This window comes from Gymnoscopelus microlampas, assembly GCF_963454915.1.
Source record: "Gymnoscopelus microlampas genome assembly, chromosome: 16".
Taxonomy (NCBI): Eukaryota; Metazoa; Chordata; class Actinopteri; order Myctophiformes; family Myctophidae; genus Gymnoscopelus; species Gymnoscopelus microlampas.
This window is the reverse complement of record NC_139953.1, coordinates 34,892,455-34,907,609: the sequence shown is the minus strand read 5'-3', so window position 1 is coordinate 34,907,609 and position 15,155 is coordinate 34,892,455. Positions and strand designations below refer to the sequence as shown.

At 41.6% G+C, this 15,155-nt stretch overlaps 1 protein-coding gene across 1 annotated transcript; it reads right to left on the bottom strand.

The window, feature by feature from the left end:
- Window positions 1-10,959: 10,959 nt before the first annotated feature.
- ptger2b (prostaglandin E receptor 2b (subtype EP2)) lies at window positions 10,960-13,570 on the bottom strand (the record flags this gene model as incomplete). The annotated part of the gene is made up of 3 exons (XM_084082185.1): window positions 10,960-11,226; window positions 11,681-12,111; window positions 13,186-13,570. The coding sequence occupies 3 exons, from the start codon at window positions 13,568-13,570 to the stop codon at window positions 10,960-10,962; spliced, it is 1,083 nt and encodes a 360-aa protein (XP_083938311.1).
- Window positions 13,571-15,155: the final 1,585 nt, after the last annotated feature.

The window sequence follows — 15,155 nt, the reverse complement described above, 5'->3', positions numbered from 1 at the left end:
GATGAATCCTGGATGAATCAAGTCTGTATAGTTTTTAGATATTATGTTAATATGAAACGCACTGTGTATCCTTTTCAGACAGCACACTGAATTGTTGACTTTATATTATTACTATATAATAATAATAATAATAATAATAATAATAATAATAATAATGATATTATTATTATTATTATTATTATTATTATTATTATTATTATTATTACCACCACTACAACTACTACTTCTGGACTGACCTCCAGAAATGTATGTTATTTCCTCTGAAAATCACAGAATTACAGTATGGCAAAAAATAATGTATGCTTACAGCAGTAACTCTGTAGCCTTGTGGTTAGAGTGTCCGCCCTGAGACTAAGAGGTTGGAGTTTGATACCATGCCGGCCGGGTCATACCAGTGCACTGCTTGTCACTCAGCATCAAAGGTTGGATTTGGGTATCAGTATATACCCTATATGATGATTGAACACCATCATAAGATATACAATTATGTCCACTCCAATGTAACAAAACCTGCCATAATGTTTTGGAAAGTATACATGCTATCTTGCTGTAACCACCATTTAAACCACTCAGCCAGTGGTGAAGCAAAACTGTCATTTCAACAATAAATTAATATTTTTGCAAGAATCCAATGGACTGACCATGTCCCTTGGTACAGTATTTCCTCATTATTGAGATATGCCAGGATGCTATAAATAAATATAAAAAATAAACTGGGGCATGAGTTGGTCGGACAGGGTCATGAACAAAGAGTAACTGACATTAATGGGGGTTATTATGTATTATTTCGTATACTGGACTGGGTCCTGACTTCATGGTCAATGCAAAAAAAGACAGAAATGCCTTAAAACCTCTGACTTGTTTTTCCGTCTTTAAACCACAAGAAATAAAACACTTGAAGAAGTCTCAGATCATGTGGGACTGCATGGTCTAACTGTTCCCAGAGGTCAAACAAAACCTGGTGACCAATGTAAAAAGAAACCAAAAAGAAACTGTTTCCCACTGTCTTTTATTTACATTACAACCTACCTAAATACTGATTATTGTGCCTTTGTAATAGCCTATGGTGTAGGCTAGCAACAAATAAACTTGCCTTGCCTTTTCTTTCCACCTCTCTGATCATTAACCCACCTTTTGCACATAACGCAGTCAAACTTGCCAAACAGTGACAGCATGGACATGATGTGCTCTCATTTGGAAAGCTCTGGATAAAATAGGCCTGAAATAATACTACAGGAAAAACATTCTACTTGCACAGAAACACAGCCAGCCTACTGTATGCTAGTGTTACAAGTAGCCTACCAGGCTAAGGCACCTAATGCCAGCTACAGAATAGTTACCTGGAAGACAGGTTAAAATGTGAACAAATGTGAGAGGGGAAACGTGGCTCTCCTTTACCAAGTCTCCTCAGTTATGAGAAGAAAAGAGAGGCGCTTGCGCTCTAGTCTAGACCAATGGTTCTCAACCTGTGGGCCGGGGCCACAATCGATTGATTGATCATTACAATAAAGAGGCTTTGAAAATGCATGTGGCCCGCAAACACTTTCAAGGTTTTCAAGAGGGCCCTGGCCCCTGATCCAGAAAAGATTGAGAACCAGTCCCAGAAGGTGAATCACGGATGAACCATGGTCACTGCCACCTAGTGACCAAACTGTTCTTTTGGTGTGAAACCAAGATAAATCACCATACCCAGGGGGCAAACCCCCCCTTTTTTTGGAAACCTGCATTTGCCCTGCCATCAAAGGTTGGCCACCAGAAATAATATCTATGACCCAGTAGGATCACAACCTATATGGACAACCCGGTCAATTTTTTGCTGGAAATCCAATATGGCCGCCTCAATATTGGCCCCTATCAGAAAATAGCTTTGGCGATAACTTTTGAACCAGATGGGCTAGAAATGCAAACTTGGTGTCTATTTCATGGTTTCAGAGCATGAGAAACTCAATGGAATACTTATTTTTATGATTAGGTGTGTCTGGACCTGTACTTTGCATATTTCCAAGATGGACGCCACCCGAAAATGAGTTTTACTATGACTTTTACAGTGACAGCTAACTGTTATGGCAAAAAGTCTGCTTTTTAAGCAATATGAACACATTTGGTCAGTTTGAGCTTTCATTTCTATGTTGTCAATATGGCTGCAGTCATAAATAATGTATGGTATTACATTTTTGCTCAGATTCTATCTATAGTTGTGGGGATGATTGCAGTGAAAAATCAGAGAAAAAGACCACAATGTATCTTATGTATCATTTTAATAAACTAACTACAATATAAACAGACACATGCACACTCCAAGACTTGCCAAAAACTTAAACTTTAGGGCTATACAAATTAACATAGTGGTATGCATTCAAGTAACATAACAAAATATAGAGTACTTAGTGACAAATAGAGTAAAAGCGGATTTGAGGTTGCCTACAAAAGGTTCATTTTGACCTCTATGGTGCTGTCTTGCCTGCTTCTAAAGCCAATGATACTATGGTACAATGCTATTCACTGTCACTGTTGTCACGTGTTGCACTGATCCTGCTGCATCGTGTCTCCAGTCCCTGGCAACGGCATCCTAAGTAGCATAGAATTTCCTTCTTTGCACAGGAACAGTTTTTCTGGCAGCCTTTGATACAGCTGCATGATATTGCCTTGTTCATTGACACAGGCCAGGCTGGCTCGGTAGATGCAAGGGGGACTGCATTGCTATCCAGGCGAGGCGTCCAGAGATGGCAGTCCTAGGAGAGCAGCTGCTGCTTTTTCAGGAATCATTGAATGGGCAACCAACTGCAGTCCTCTGGGCAACCTTCCTGGAGATGTCAGATATTCTCCAAAGGTTTATCTACTACGATCGGGAAGGTGACTGGACAGGACATCTCTGTGAATCAGCAAGAATGCTACCCTACCTCACTGCAGCAGGCCACTACAAGTACGGGCAGCAATCTTTACCTCTGTATTTGGCTGAGATGAAGAAACTACCAGAAACAGCTTCAGAGGTACATGAAGCACTGATGGCAGGTGTATTTGTTGGCAGACGAGCAGATGGCAGCCACAACAGTGTTGCTCTTGACATGCTACTGGAGCAGACCTATAATGCTGATGCCAAGGAAGCAAGCGGTCTGGATGGCATTACACTCAGCCCTGCTGCCCGGACAAAATGGGTCTACACAAAACCACTCACTGCAGCTGTCTCTGCAGAGCTCAAGTCTATGCTCCACCTCCACTCCTCCAACCCACACCATGAGTCTGGTCAGAGTCGTGTAACCCGGGATGCAGAGATGGTAGTCAAGGTCATGGCAGCAGTGGAGACTAACCCATTTACAGTGAGCACATCATCCATGATCAACATATCTACAGGACAGTGTGCTGATTCCACAGTCAAGGACGACTTGATGAGTGTGAAAGAACTGGGTCTGAAGGCACTGTGTGAATCACTGTCCAGTGATCAGAAGAAGACAAGCATAATGAAGCTTAACACTTTCCACACTCAAAACACAAAATCCAAAAAATCGAAGGGGAAAACCTCAGCACCTGGCAAGAGCAATGAAATTACTGCCCTCCTGCGCATGACCCAAATCATAGCCAGTGGTGGAGAACTCAACCTTGTTGACTTTATAGGCAACCACGAGTGCAGTGACTTCCCCCCCTTCCCTCTTCCAGGAAGATGGCAGGATGAAACAGGTACCAAGGCAAGCCTTGTGAAGGTCCTGAAAGAGGAGACCAAAGTTGCATTCATCCCTGACCTGCCTACATAAGACAGAAAAACAGCAGTAGTTATTGATGCCATGTATGCCATACGCCATTGGTCGTTCCTGAAAGGTGAAGCATTTGGAACAATCGCTGAACAATACCAACGTCTGCTGTTGAATGATGTGCCTGCTGGCACAGAGATCATTCACTTCTGTTGTGACCGGTACAGTGGACCTAGTCTTAAGACAGCTGAGCAAGAACACAGATATGCTCGACCAAAACCTTCCAAAGAATATGAAGTCAGTATGCATTACACAGCTCCAGATCCTCGGGAGTTTTTTGCTGTGTCAGCTAACAAGGCAAACCTATTGAGTTTCCTCTGTGACGAATGGTGTGAAAATGTGAAACTTAAGTCGGCCCTTGTTCCAACACATCTTTACCTGGGTGGGGGGTTTAAAGAAGAGACAATGAGTGTGGTGATCAAGGAGGGGTCTATTGAAGATGTCCCTGCACTAGAATCCACACAACAGGAGGCTGATACAAGAATAATACTCCACACCCTGTACAGTGTCCAGAATGACAAAGTTGACAGAGTTGTCATCCATGCCAATGACACAGACATCATCATCATGTGCCTTTACTGTACTATAAAGCAACCCATCTCAGATGCCTTCCAGAGCTGTGGGTGAGAACAGAGCAGAATTCCTACCTTCCTATCCATCAAATGGTATCAGCACTGGGGCTCGCACGGTGTCGTGCCCTGCCCTTTATCCATTGTTTAAGTGGCAGAGATACCACTAGCTATCCCTTCTTCACTGGGAAGAAGGCATGGTTCAAGGCCAGCATGTGTCTGGATCTCCCTGCACTGATTCCCTCTCAGATGACGTCATCAATCAGGCACAAGACCTCACAATTGCTGTATATACATCCAAAGCGGACCACCCGGAGGATTTTGACCTGAGTAAGCTTAGAGTGTACAAGTTCCTCAATAATAGATCAACCCTCTTAAAGCTGCTGCCCCCGACAGAGAATGCCTTTGACCTGCACCTGAGAAGAGCTGCTCTAGCAACCATAATAGATAAATGTGCACACATCGCCAAGCCGGATATTCCCTCTTTCGCAGAGTATGGATGGTCTCTCAGTGCTAGCAATGCAGTCCCCCTTGCATCTACCGAGCCAGCCTGGCCTGTGTCAATGAACAAGGCAATATCATGCAGCTGTATCAAAGGCTGCCAGAAAAACTGTTCCTGTGCAAAGAAGGAAATTCTATGCTACTTAGGATGCCGTTGCCAGGGACTGGAGACACGATGCAGCAGGATCAGTGCAACACGTGACAACAGTGACAGTGAATAGCATTGTACCATAGTATCATTGGCTTTAGAAGCAGGCAATACAGCACCATAGAGGTCAAAATGAACCTTTTGTAGGCAACCTCAAATCCGCTTTTACTCTGTTTGTCACTAAGTAGTCTATATTTTGTTATGTTACTTGAATGCATACCACTATGTTAATTTGTATAGCCCTAAAGTTGAAGTTTTTGGCAAGTCTTGGAGTGTGCATGTGTCTGTTTATATTGTAGTTAGTTTATTAAAATGATACATAAGATACATTGTGGGCTTTTTCTCTGATTTTTCACTGCAATCATCCCCACAACTATAGATAGAATCTGAGCAAAAATGTAATACCATACATTATTTATGACTGCAGCCATATTGACAACATAGAAATGAAAGCTCAAACTGACCAAATGTGTTCATATTGCTTAAAAAGCAGACTTTTTGCCATAACAGTTAGCTGTCACTGTAAAAGTCATAGTAAAACTCATTTTCGGGTGGCGTCCATCTTGGAAATACGCAAAGTAAAGGTCCAGACACACCTAATCATAAAGATAAGTATTCCATTGAGTTTCTCATGCTCTGAAACCATGAAATAGACACCAAGTTTGCATTTTTAGCCCATCTGGTTCAAACGTTATCGCCAAAGCTATTTTCTGATAGGGGCCAATATTGAGGCGGACATATTGGATTTCCAGCAAAAAATTGACCGGGTTGTCCATATAGATTGTGATCCTAGAGGGTCATAGATATTATTTCTGGTGGCCAACCTTTGATGGCAGGGCAAATGCAGCACACCCCCCTTTGCCCCCTGGGTACCATAGAAATACAGAAGGAAACAATACATGACAATTACTCTCAAAACACAGTAAAACAAAAATAATTACCTATATCTGCACTAATGTGATTGCACTTTAGTGGGCATCACATTAGCACAAGTGAGTATTGGTCAAGGTTTACCACTCAGCCAAAACATTTTTAAATAGCAAAAATAGCCAATCTATAAGGTCACAACATGTCATATTGAAACTGGATAAAAGGTGAAGCAACAGAGAAGTGGGACTGAGCCACTTCCTCATGGATTTAATTCATAGCACTTGCACAGTAGTAACTCACACAGTTCCAATACGATCTTGGTTAGGAGCACAATTGTGTTATGGTGGAAAATAGCATCCATATGAAACTAAACATAACCCACAAAGCACATTGGGAAAATGTTCTTTTCTCCCATTCTCTCTCTGCCAGATAATACAGGGTGATTTCATTCCGTTGATGATGAATAAGTGCAATGTTTCTGGAGAAAAGACATCATCAGGGATGAGGAATGTAGAGGGAAGGTCAGTAGAATAATTTGAATGACAGACTTTGTGTTTCAACATGTGTGTTATTGTTCCATTATAAATGTCGTGGATCGAACAAAGTGGGCGAAAGGAAACTTCAATCTCAACCTTGTTTATCTTACCACCCACCCCACCACTACGCATGCCATGTCCCAGGAACTGGGAAAATGAGTTAAAACAAACAGCCCCGGTCATCCATAACAACACTTTGGATGTTCTCCTCACAAGTATAAGTAATGGGCTGCCAGGAAGACCATCTGTGTCACGTCACATAAACACTTGAATCAGTTGATACTCCAGTAAGCTGCTTGGGGTTGGCTAAGACCTTGTTCTCATCAAACCTCCAGTGCTCTCTGAGAGCCTGGGAACAGAGCTAGTAGGATGTTGCCTCTTCACCCAGACAAGATAGCAAGAGAACTGACGTCCCGATGATGCAAACCGTCTTGCACTGGCTGACTGTTATGCAACCCTTACTCCCTCAGTAGCCACTTTCAATCTGGCGTCCCTATTTTGGGCATGTCATCAGTGGTGGAAAAATGTATCAAACGTTTTACTTAAGTAAAAGTATCGATACTGCAATGTAGAAGTGCTCTGTTACAAGTATAAGTCTGGAATTCAAAATGTACTTGAGAAAAAGTACAAAAGTACTGGCATCAAAATGTACTTTAAGTACCAAAAGTAAAAGTACTCGTTATGAGAATGTTCCATTTCACAAGTTAAAAAAAAAAAAAATCTTATGAAAATAGCAGATCTACAAGCTCACAATTTGTCGTGTAGATCGGCTATTTTCAAATGGCCGAAATGTATATAGGGCTGAAGTGGTTAATGTAAGTTTTGTAATAATAATCAAAATCTACAAAGTAACCAGTGACTAAAGTTTTCAAATAATTGTAGTGGAGTAAAAGTACAATATTTGCCTCTGAGATGTGGAGTGAAAAGTACTGAAAACTGGAAATAGGTAAAAAAAAAAATACCTCAAAATTGTACTTAAGTACAGTACTTGAGTAAATGTACTTAGTTACTTTACACCACTGCATGTCAATATTTCATTAAAAAAAAAAGAAAAAAAAGTGAAAAAGAAAAGCAGATCGGCTATTTTTGCTAAAACATGTATAGGGCCGAAGTGGAATTATGTACAAAGCCTCAATTTACCGGCACACACAATAATATAACTAATTACATTGTTTTCATTGTGACAATGTAATAACAGAAAGAATAACATTGTTTGTTACTTAAATAGATCGATGGCAGTAATTGCTTTGTCTCATATCAAACTTTCAGTAAGTCTTTTTTTCCTCCAGTAGTTGAAAGTTGAGTAGGAGTGCAGAAGGAAAACTCCAGCGGGAGTTCATCCTCAGACATTTATTTTGTTAGTTATCTATTGTTATCCCCACCATGTGGGCAATTTGTCCATTGGTGTAAAGTAACTAAATACATTTACTCAAGTAGGCTACTGTATTTTTACTTTAATGTTTCAATACTTTTACTTCTACTCCACTACACCTCAGAGGCAAATATTGTACTTTTTACTCCATTGCAATTATATGAAAACTAGTTACTAGTTATTTTGTAGATTTTCATTATGATTTCAAAACATACATTATCCATATTTTACTTCTAACATAGTAAATCTACTAATCTACTCTATTGATACTTTTACTTAAGTAAAACATGTGAGTCCATCACTGAGTTTGTCACAGTCTTAGATTCACGTCTTAGGAATTTCACAGATTTTCTCATTCAGAGCTATTAACAAGTGCAGCCACAGAACATCTGAACATTCAGCGAAAGTAGTTGATCTACAAGCACATGTCACAACATGACGCATTGTGAGCTTGTAGATCGGCTAATTTCAACACAGAAGATTTGGTGTAGTGGGAAAATAGGAGGGGCCCAAGTAGACCTCTGGCCTGGGGGGTCAACAAAGTATACTGTCAGAGCATGGTGTGATCCTACAACATCAAAACTGTTCTCGCCAAGCGGTTTTGTCTATATTTATAGACACAGAGGCGTTGCTATCTGATGCTCCCAGGCAAAGGATTTGAGACTAAGTAAACCAGAAATATCTGGCAGTACATTGTAAAATCCTCAGAGATTGACCCAAATAGGAGTGTCCATTTGGTAAAATAAGTAGACAAAACAGGCTTTTCATTGTCTGTTTCGTAACTTAATAGAACATGCTAAAATGTCAGTGCAATCACATACGTTTTCTGTCAAGTTTCTGACATCTGTAAAAATTACTATGCTTTTTCTTTTTTCCAAGCCAGTATGCCACCTGAGGATTCAGCTGCATGTGAAAGGCCATAGGAAGTGGCACTAGTCCTACTATCCCATATAATGGGTGCATTGTGAACAGACGTCTGTTACATCCTGTTGTTGGATTGAATGCAAGAACAAGGGTGAAACGGTTTAAGCTAAATATACTCATGAATTACCAACAAAGGTCATATTACTTAAAAATATGTATTACTGTATAGGATTCTTTGGGGCGATGCCAATACTGATATTACGGAGTAAAACAATCAATATATTGTCCAATATTCTTTATATAAACACTTGTGACCATGACCAAGTTATGTAATGGAGCCCGGGGCAGGATATTTTAGTTTAACAATACAATTTATTGTTCAAAATGATATCAGTGCACTGAAACAGTAAACTTCAATTAAATCCTTATAAATAACTATAAATAAAATTAAAACACACACACAATCATTTCTGAATTACCCCAAGTATTTTTTTCACCATTATGTTCTGTACAAAAGCGCATATCGATCAGGACATATTCTGTACATGATAATGATGTTCTGCATCATATGCCTGTGATAGGCCAACCGATATATCTGTCAGGCTGATGATTGATGTGTTTCTGGGATCCTGAATGAATACAATTTCATGGATATCCTTAAGTTGGAAAGCCATGCTAAGTGATGTACTGTGTTATGCCATGAATCAGTGTCACTTGACTAAAATTGGCCTATGACCAGCTAACCTCTCAGTTAGTCCTGCATTTGTGGCCTTTTTCACTGTTCTGACTGACTCAATTAAGCCTGACTAATTTACTTTGTGGCATGATGTGTCACTTTCCAAAAATAGCAATGCACAAGCTTAGCTTGTAGATCTGCTATTTCAGTGAGCGACACTGTAGTACGACGGAATATAAATGAAGCATCATTTCACGTTCTGGGACATAGCACTTCAGAGCTTGAAGTAAACGGGATGCAAACAGGACAACTTCCTAAACACAGCATGTGTCGTATGCATAAACCACATTTACAATGTATACATTTTCCTTAAGGTCTTTTCCAGAGTGATATATACATTGAGTACAAATGAGCAGAATAAGCTATCAACAGCAAGGAGTGCTGTTTCTCTGAGCTTCAACAACAAGCTTGCAAATGTTTACACACATTTTGCTGATCTAGCCGACAAGGAAAGTCACTGCACATCACAATCACACGTCTTGGGATATCTAAATTCAATGAATAGGCTTGGGTGGCAGATAAAACGAGCGGTAACAAATCTACGGCCACTGCGTTGAAAACCAACCCGGATATCATGATGTCTTTGCATTGGTTGTGAAGCTGTTATTTTTTCAATTCACAAATGGTCTGCTCCCAGTTTTAGCCCATTCATTGAATTTTGATGTCACTATCAGTAGGCGGATCATCTGGCTAAGTGAGTTAAGTGTCTTGCTTAGGGACACGTTGACAAATATACTGGGCAGGCCGTGGTGGGCAAACCAAAGACCGACAGCAAGTCGAACCACTAAGCTACGGCCAGTTGTGAAAAAAGTACTACATTTTGTTTACGTTTCACAAGGTATCGTACAGTATGTAATATGTATCAAATCTTTTGAAGCTCACAACGCGTCGCATCGCGGCACGTTGTGAGCTTGTAGATTGACTATTTTCAAATAGCCAAAGTTTAAATAGGTGCAGTACTTGAGTAAATAGTACAGTACTTGAGTAAATGTACTTTCCACCGCTATAGCCACCCCTGTAGTACACCTGTGCAACAGTCCTTTCTTATCCATTACTTATTTCACTGCACTGTTCTTCAGCACCTCTAAAACAAGGTTTACACGTTGCTTTACGGGGCAAAAACAACCACCAACAGGAAATATGGAAGTGTTAAACATAGACACAGTAAAAAAAAAAAAAGATAGCACCATTAATAAAACAGTAAATTAAATAAAGAATCTCATCAAGCAGTTCTAATGGAGCAAAATGCCAACGTGGCTTGAACATGGACACCTTCACAGTGTAAGGAGTATCTCCTTCTCTTACACACTGTGAAGATTCACCCTGAGACCATGAGTCCAGGATCTTCTGCACCATTGATTCTCAACCTTTTTAATTTCGAGGACCCCCGGCTTGACATGCATTATGCCATGGACCCCCACGGTCTCTGGGACCCCAATCTACACTGTAAAATCCTCAGTGTTACTTCAACTCTGAGAGGGTGCAAATGGAACCGAACGGACCATTCGTACCCTCTCAGAGTTGCAGAGCTGTAATGGTCCACTTCTGGTGGTCCCTGGACACCACTTGGTGCGATGTAACACAGGTCATTGACAGGCCAGAATGATGCACATGGTGTCATCCCCTGTCCCCTGCCTGATTTAGGAGAGGCGCGGGTGGGCCCCTAGTGGCCACCGTTGGCTGAACAGTGAGAGCTATCCCTGGGGTAAGCTTGGACTTGTGTCGCCTGCAGGGCAACTTATTCCAGATGAACCTTTGAACGGAAGGCCTGAGGATGATGAAAACCCAGGGATTGATGATGGAGTTCAAGGACAGCAGGCGGAGAGCGTGTAGATCGCCTTTGTGTTGATCTTCCATCCTGCCGAGGTTTATGTAGACTCGGAGCTATGGGGTTGGTTCAATAAGCATGGAGACAGACAGACACAGTAAGACGGGACTTGGAATACCAACCAAATGGCATACATCCATAGGCTATATGTTATATACATGCACACATATAATTATTATGACCAATTGAGCCCTATAGAAATGTAAGATGTTCTGAACTCTTGTTTATAAAGTTTGTATTCATACATAATGAATATAATTCCAAACTCTAATAGGCTACTCATATTACAGTTTGGAAATTGATCCAAATACACATCCCTTTCCAAAGATTCAGGATGCTTCATATATCCATATATATATATATTGTCAGACACTGATTGCATGGCCTTGCAAAAGCTCTGGTAAGCTTATTAAAGTCAGATTTGCAGATCTTTAGCCTATATGGTTATGATAAGGATGTTAAAGGAACTGCAGGTGAAATGAAATCTCGACTCAAAACAAAAGCTCTTACCACAATAGGGAACGAGCAGAGGATGAAAGCCACCGTGATGAAACTCATCAGCAACAGATGCTCCACTTCCTCCGACAAGGAGGACCTGCGGCGGACCCCCGGCTGCTGCTGCGGTCGCCCTCTGCAGCGCTGCGCGTTGTGCCTCCGGTGCATCTTCACCAGGCAGTAGATGACGGACACGTTGCATCCCACGGTGCCCGAGATCATGATCAGCGTGAAGGAAGCGTAGAATCCCGTGTACACTTTGGCAGCGCGGTCCGACAGTGGGTGCATGTTGAGGAAGCACCAGGTCCCGGGGCAGTACTGCACGTAGGAGCCGTAGCCCGCGATGGGGCTCACGCAGAACAAGAAGCAGGTGACGTAGATGAGCGACAGGGCGACGTGGCCGCAGTGCTTCTTGTTGAAGTGCCTCTCGTAGAAGTAGGGAGAACCTATGGATTAGATAGGCCAGTCACAATTATTACACATAATCGTCTAATCCAGCTGATTGATTGATTGATTGATTGATTGATTGACTTTATTTAGTAAGACATGAGAAACAGTACATGGAAGTACAATTCACAATACAAGGTCTACTAAACTGGATAACTCATAAAAGCACTAAAGCTTGTTTAAAATGAGTTCCCACGCACACAAATCATGATGACATAAGAGACAGACAGATATACACTACTATACAGAATGTCATACGATCAGCTTACAGGTTACTGGTATGAAACATAAGAAATATGTACAAGAAAAGAGGGGGGGGTAGGTTAAGGGGGTTAGGTTGGAATTGCAACCTCCTGAAGGTGTCTCTTTAGGCCAGTTTTGAAAGTGAGTAGGGTTTTACACTCCTTTAGGTAGGGCATTCCACATTTTTGTTGTATAGCATGAGAATGAGTTCATTCATTCCCTTTGTTGTGCCAAATCTGGGTTGAACATGATCCGTGGAGCTTCCTCTGGTGTTGTGATCGTGGAAAAATATCTAAAATTGTGTTTAGATCAAACTTTTTTTGTATACTTGGTCCGCTCTTTTTTCCCTCTACACCTATACCTCGTTGCCTAAAATATAGCCGATCTACAAGCACAAGCTCACAACACCTAGGCGTTGTGAGCTTGTAGATCGGCTATTTTTGGCTAAAGTTCTCCTCAGAAAAGGGATGCTAGGGTTCAAGTGGTTAATGTACAAAAAAATAATAATCCCACAAAGATTTGGCAGCCCTCCTGTAGTACCTCTGAGGACCCCCTAGGGGTCCCGGACCCCTGTTGAAGACCCCTGGTCTAATCGCATTTATTTGAGAAAGTGTTGTAAGCTTGTAGATCAGCTATTTCTGCTAATTTTCTTGAAAGTATATTATCAAATATGTCAATAATTTGTAGTTTTTCTTTGCATATTATTTAAGTTATTTGTCATATCTGCCCAGCGCAATTTGTGATTATAGCCTATTTTAAAAAATCGCCATTATCTGCGTGACAATTAATCATCCACTTAAATGTGTAATGAATCGTGACAGCCGCCCTACCTATGGAGACGCAGCGCTCTATGGCCATGGCGCACAGCACGGACAGCGTGGAGAGGCTGAAGAAGGTCATGCTGAAGCCGAAGTACTTGCACACCTCGCCGCCGGGACTCATCGACACCAGCGTCCTGTTCCAGGCGTAAGAGGCCAGCACTATGGGGCTGACCGACACCGTGCCCAGGAGATCCGTCACCACCAGCGCCGTCAGTAGGATCTGGAACAGGGACGAGCCTCTCCTCCGGCGCCGCAGATCCAGCAGCACCAGAGCGATGATGTTGCCCGCGGCCCCCGCAGAGAACATGACCGCAGACATCATGGGGCTGACGGTGTCCTCCAGATTGGGGCTCTGGTTGCATTTGTTGGGATCTGAAGAATAATTTAGTGCCATGTGTGTAGCTATTTGGGAAGGATAAGGAAACCCCCCGCATGGGCTCCGGGACTGGCTCAGTTGGTAATAGCTCTAAACCGCGACGTGTGTAAATGTTTCATGATTAACAGGCACACAGCTGATAAGTAGCCTGGTGCCACGCCCCCACCACACGCCGAGTGTGGCTTCCGGGGAAGACCGCATGGTTGTACTTGTACATGATGAGATGATATCACACGCATGAGTCACGAAGTGATCGGGAAGCTCGTTCGTGCGTACAGTATTTGCGCACCAAGACCAGAGAGTTAGACCAAGACGCACGGCACTAGACCAGGGGCTGGCAACCTTTTTGACATGAAGTGCCAACTTTTCATTTTCTTGACAGTCAGTGTGCCATATCAACATAACGTTTTTTTTATGACACATCAAAATGTAATATTTCCATCTGATTTTGATTGTTCATAGGCTGTATCCACATTTTCCTAGCGCATTATGGGCATCACTTCCTGTCGATGTGATCCCTGATACCTGATCAAATCGACAGGAAGTGATGCCCATAATGCCCTGGGAAACTTGTGGATACATAAGAACCTATACTGTTTTCTTTAGAAATATTTTCTTTGAATTCTTTCACATCAGGATGTAATGATGATGATCATAACCTCACCATCTCGAGTCCCAGACTCTCTCCCCAGTCAGAGTTAGGAGGTTGTGTGACGTAGAATTATGCGCAGGATGTAATTCGTATTATACTGTAGATATGAGGGGACTTAATTTAACGGATTAAACCTTTTTTGAATATTACATTTTAAAAGAAAAAAACCTCTCTCTCACACTTATGCCAGTGATCACCCTCCCCTGTGCCAATGTTGGCACCCTTCGCTTAGGTTTCCCTGCACTAGACCACCAGACATTGTGGGAAATAACACACTTTTAAAAAAAACTACTAATAATAGATTACATGACAAAAGTAGAGGGAATATAGGGGGCATGTCGAGGGCAAGGATAAATCCTGACACAAAAATGTAATATATATATATATATATATTTGGAAATGGGATCAAGAAGAGCATCATTATCATAAAACACAAGCAAACACCACTTGAGCAAGGAAATATGTAATCTATTGAGTAAAGCCTGTGATATGATGTGGTATTTAAAACATTTTAAAAATTAATTTAATTTTAAATCTTAACCACTTAAACCCCATATGGTTGACCAGAGTCCCTCAGGGCTTTAAACCATGAGTTTCCAGTGTCCCATGGGGCATTGACGGAATTATGGGCATCACTTCCAGTCATTCTTTCGCTGGAAATAGCCGATCGACAAGCTCACAACGTGTCGCAGCGAAAGCTTTCCCCACAATACGGATGCTGGGGTTATAGTGGTTAACATGACTGTACACACTTTCTCACCGATAAGTCCCTAACCTGATGCACAAAGAAAACACAGTTCTTATGTTTTTGAATTATGCCCTTGTCTCTTTGTCCAAAGCAGGTCTAGAGGTTTTTCCAAACAAAAAACATTATACACTCATGTGGAAGGAGAATACAACCTGAGACAGCACAGACCAGAGAGCATCTCCATCCACATTAAGCTACAGGTT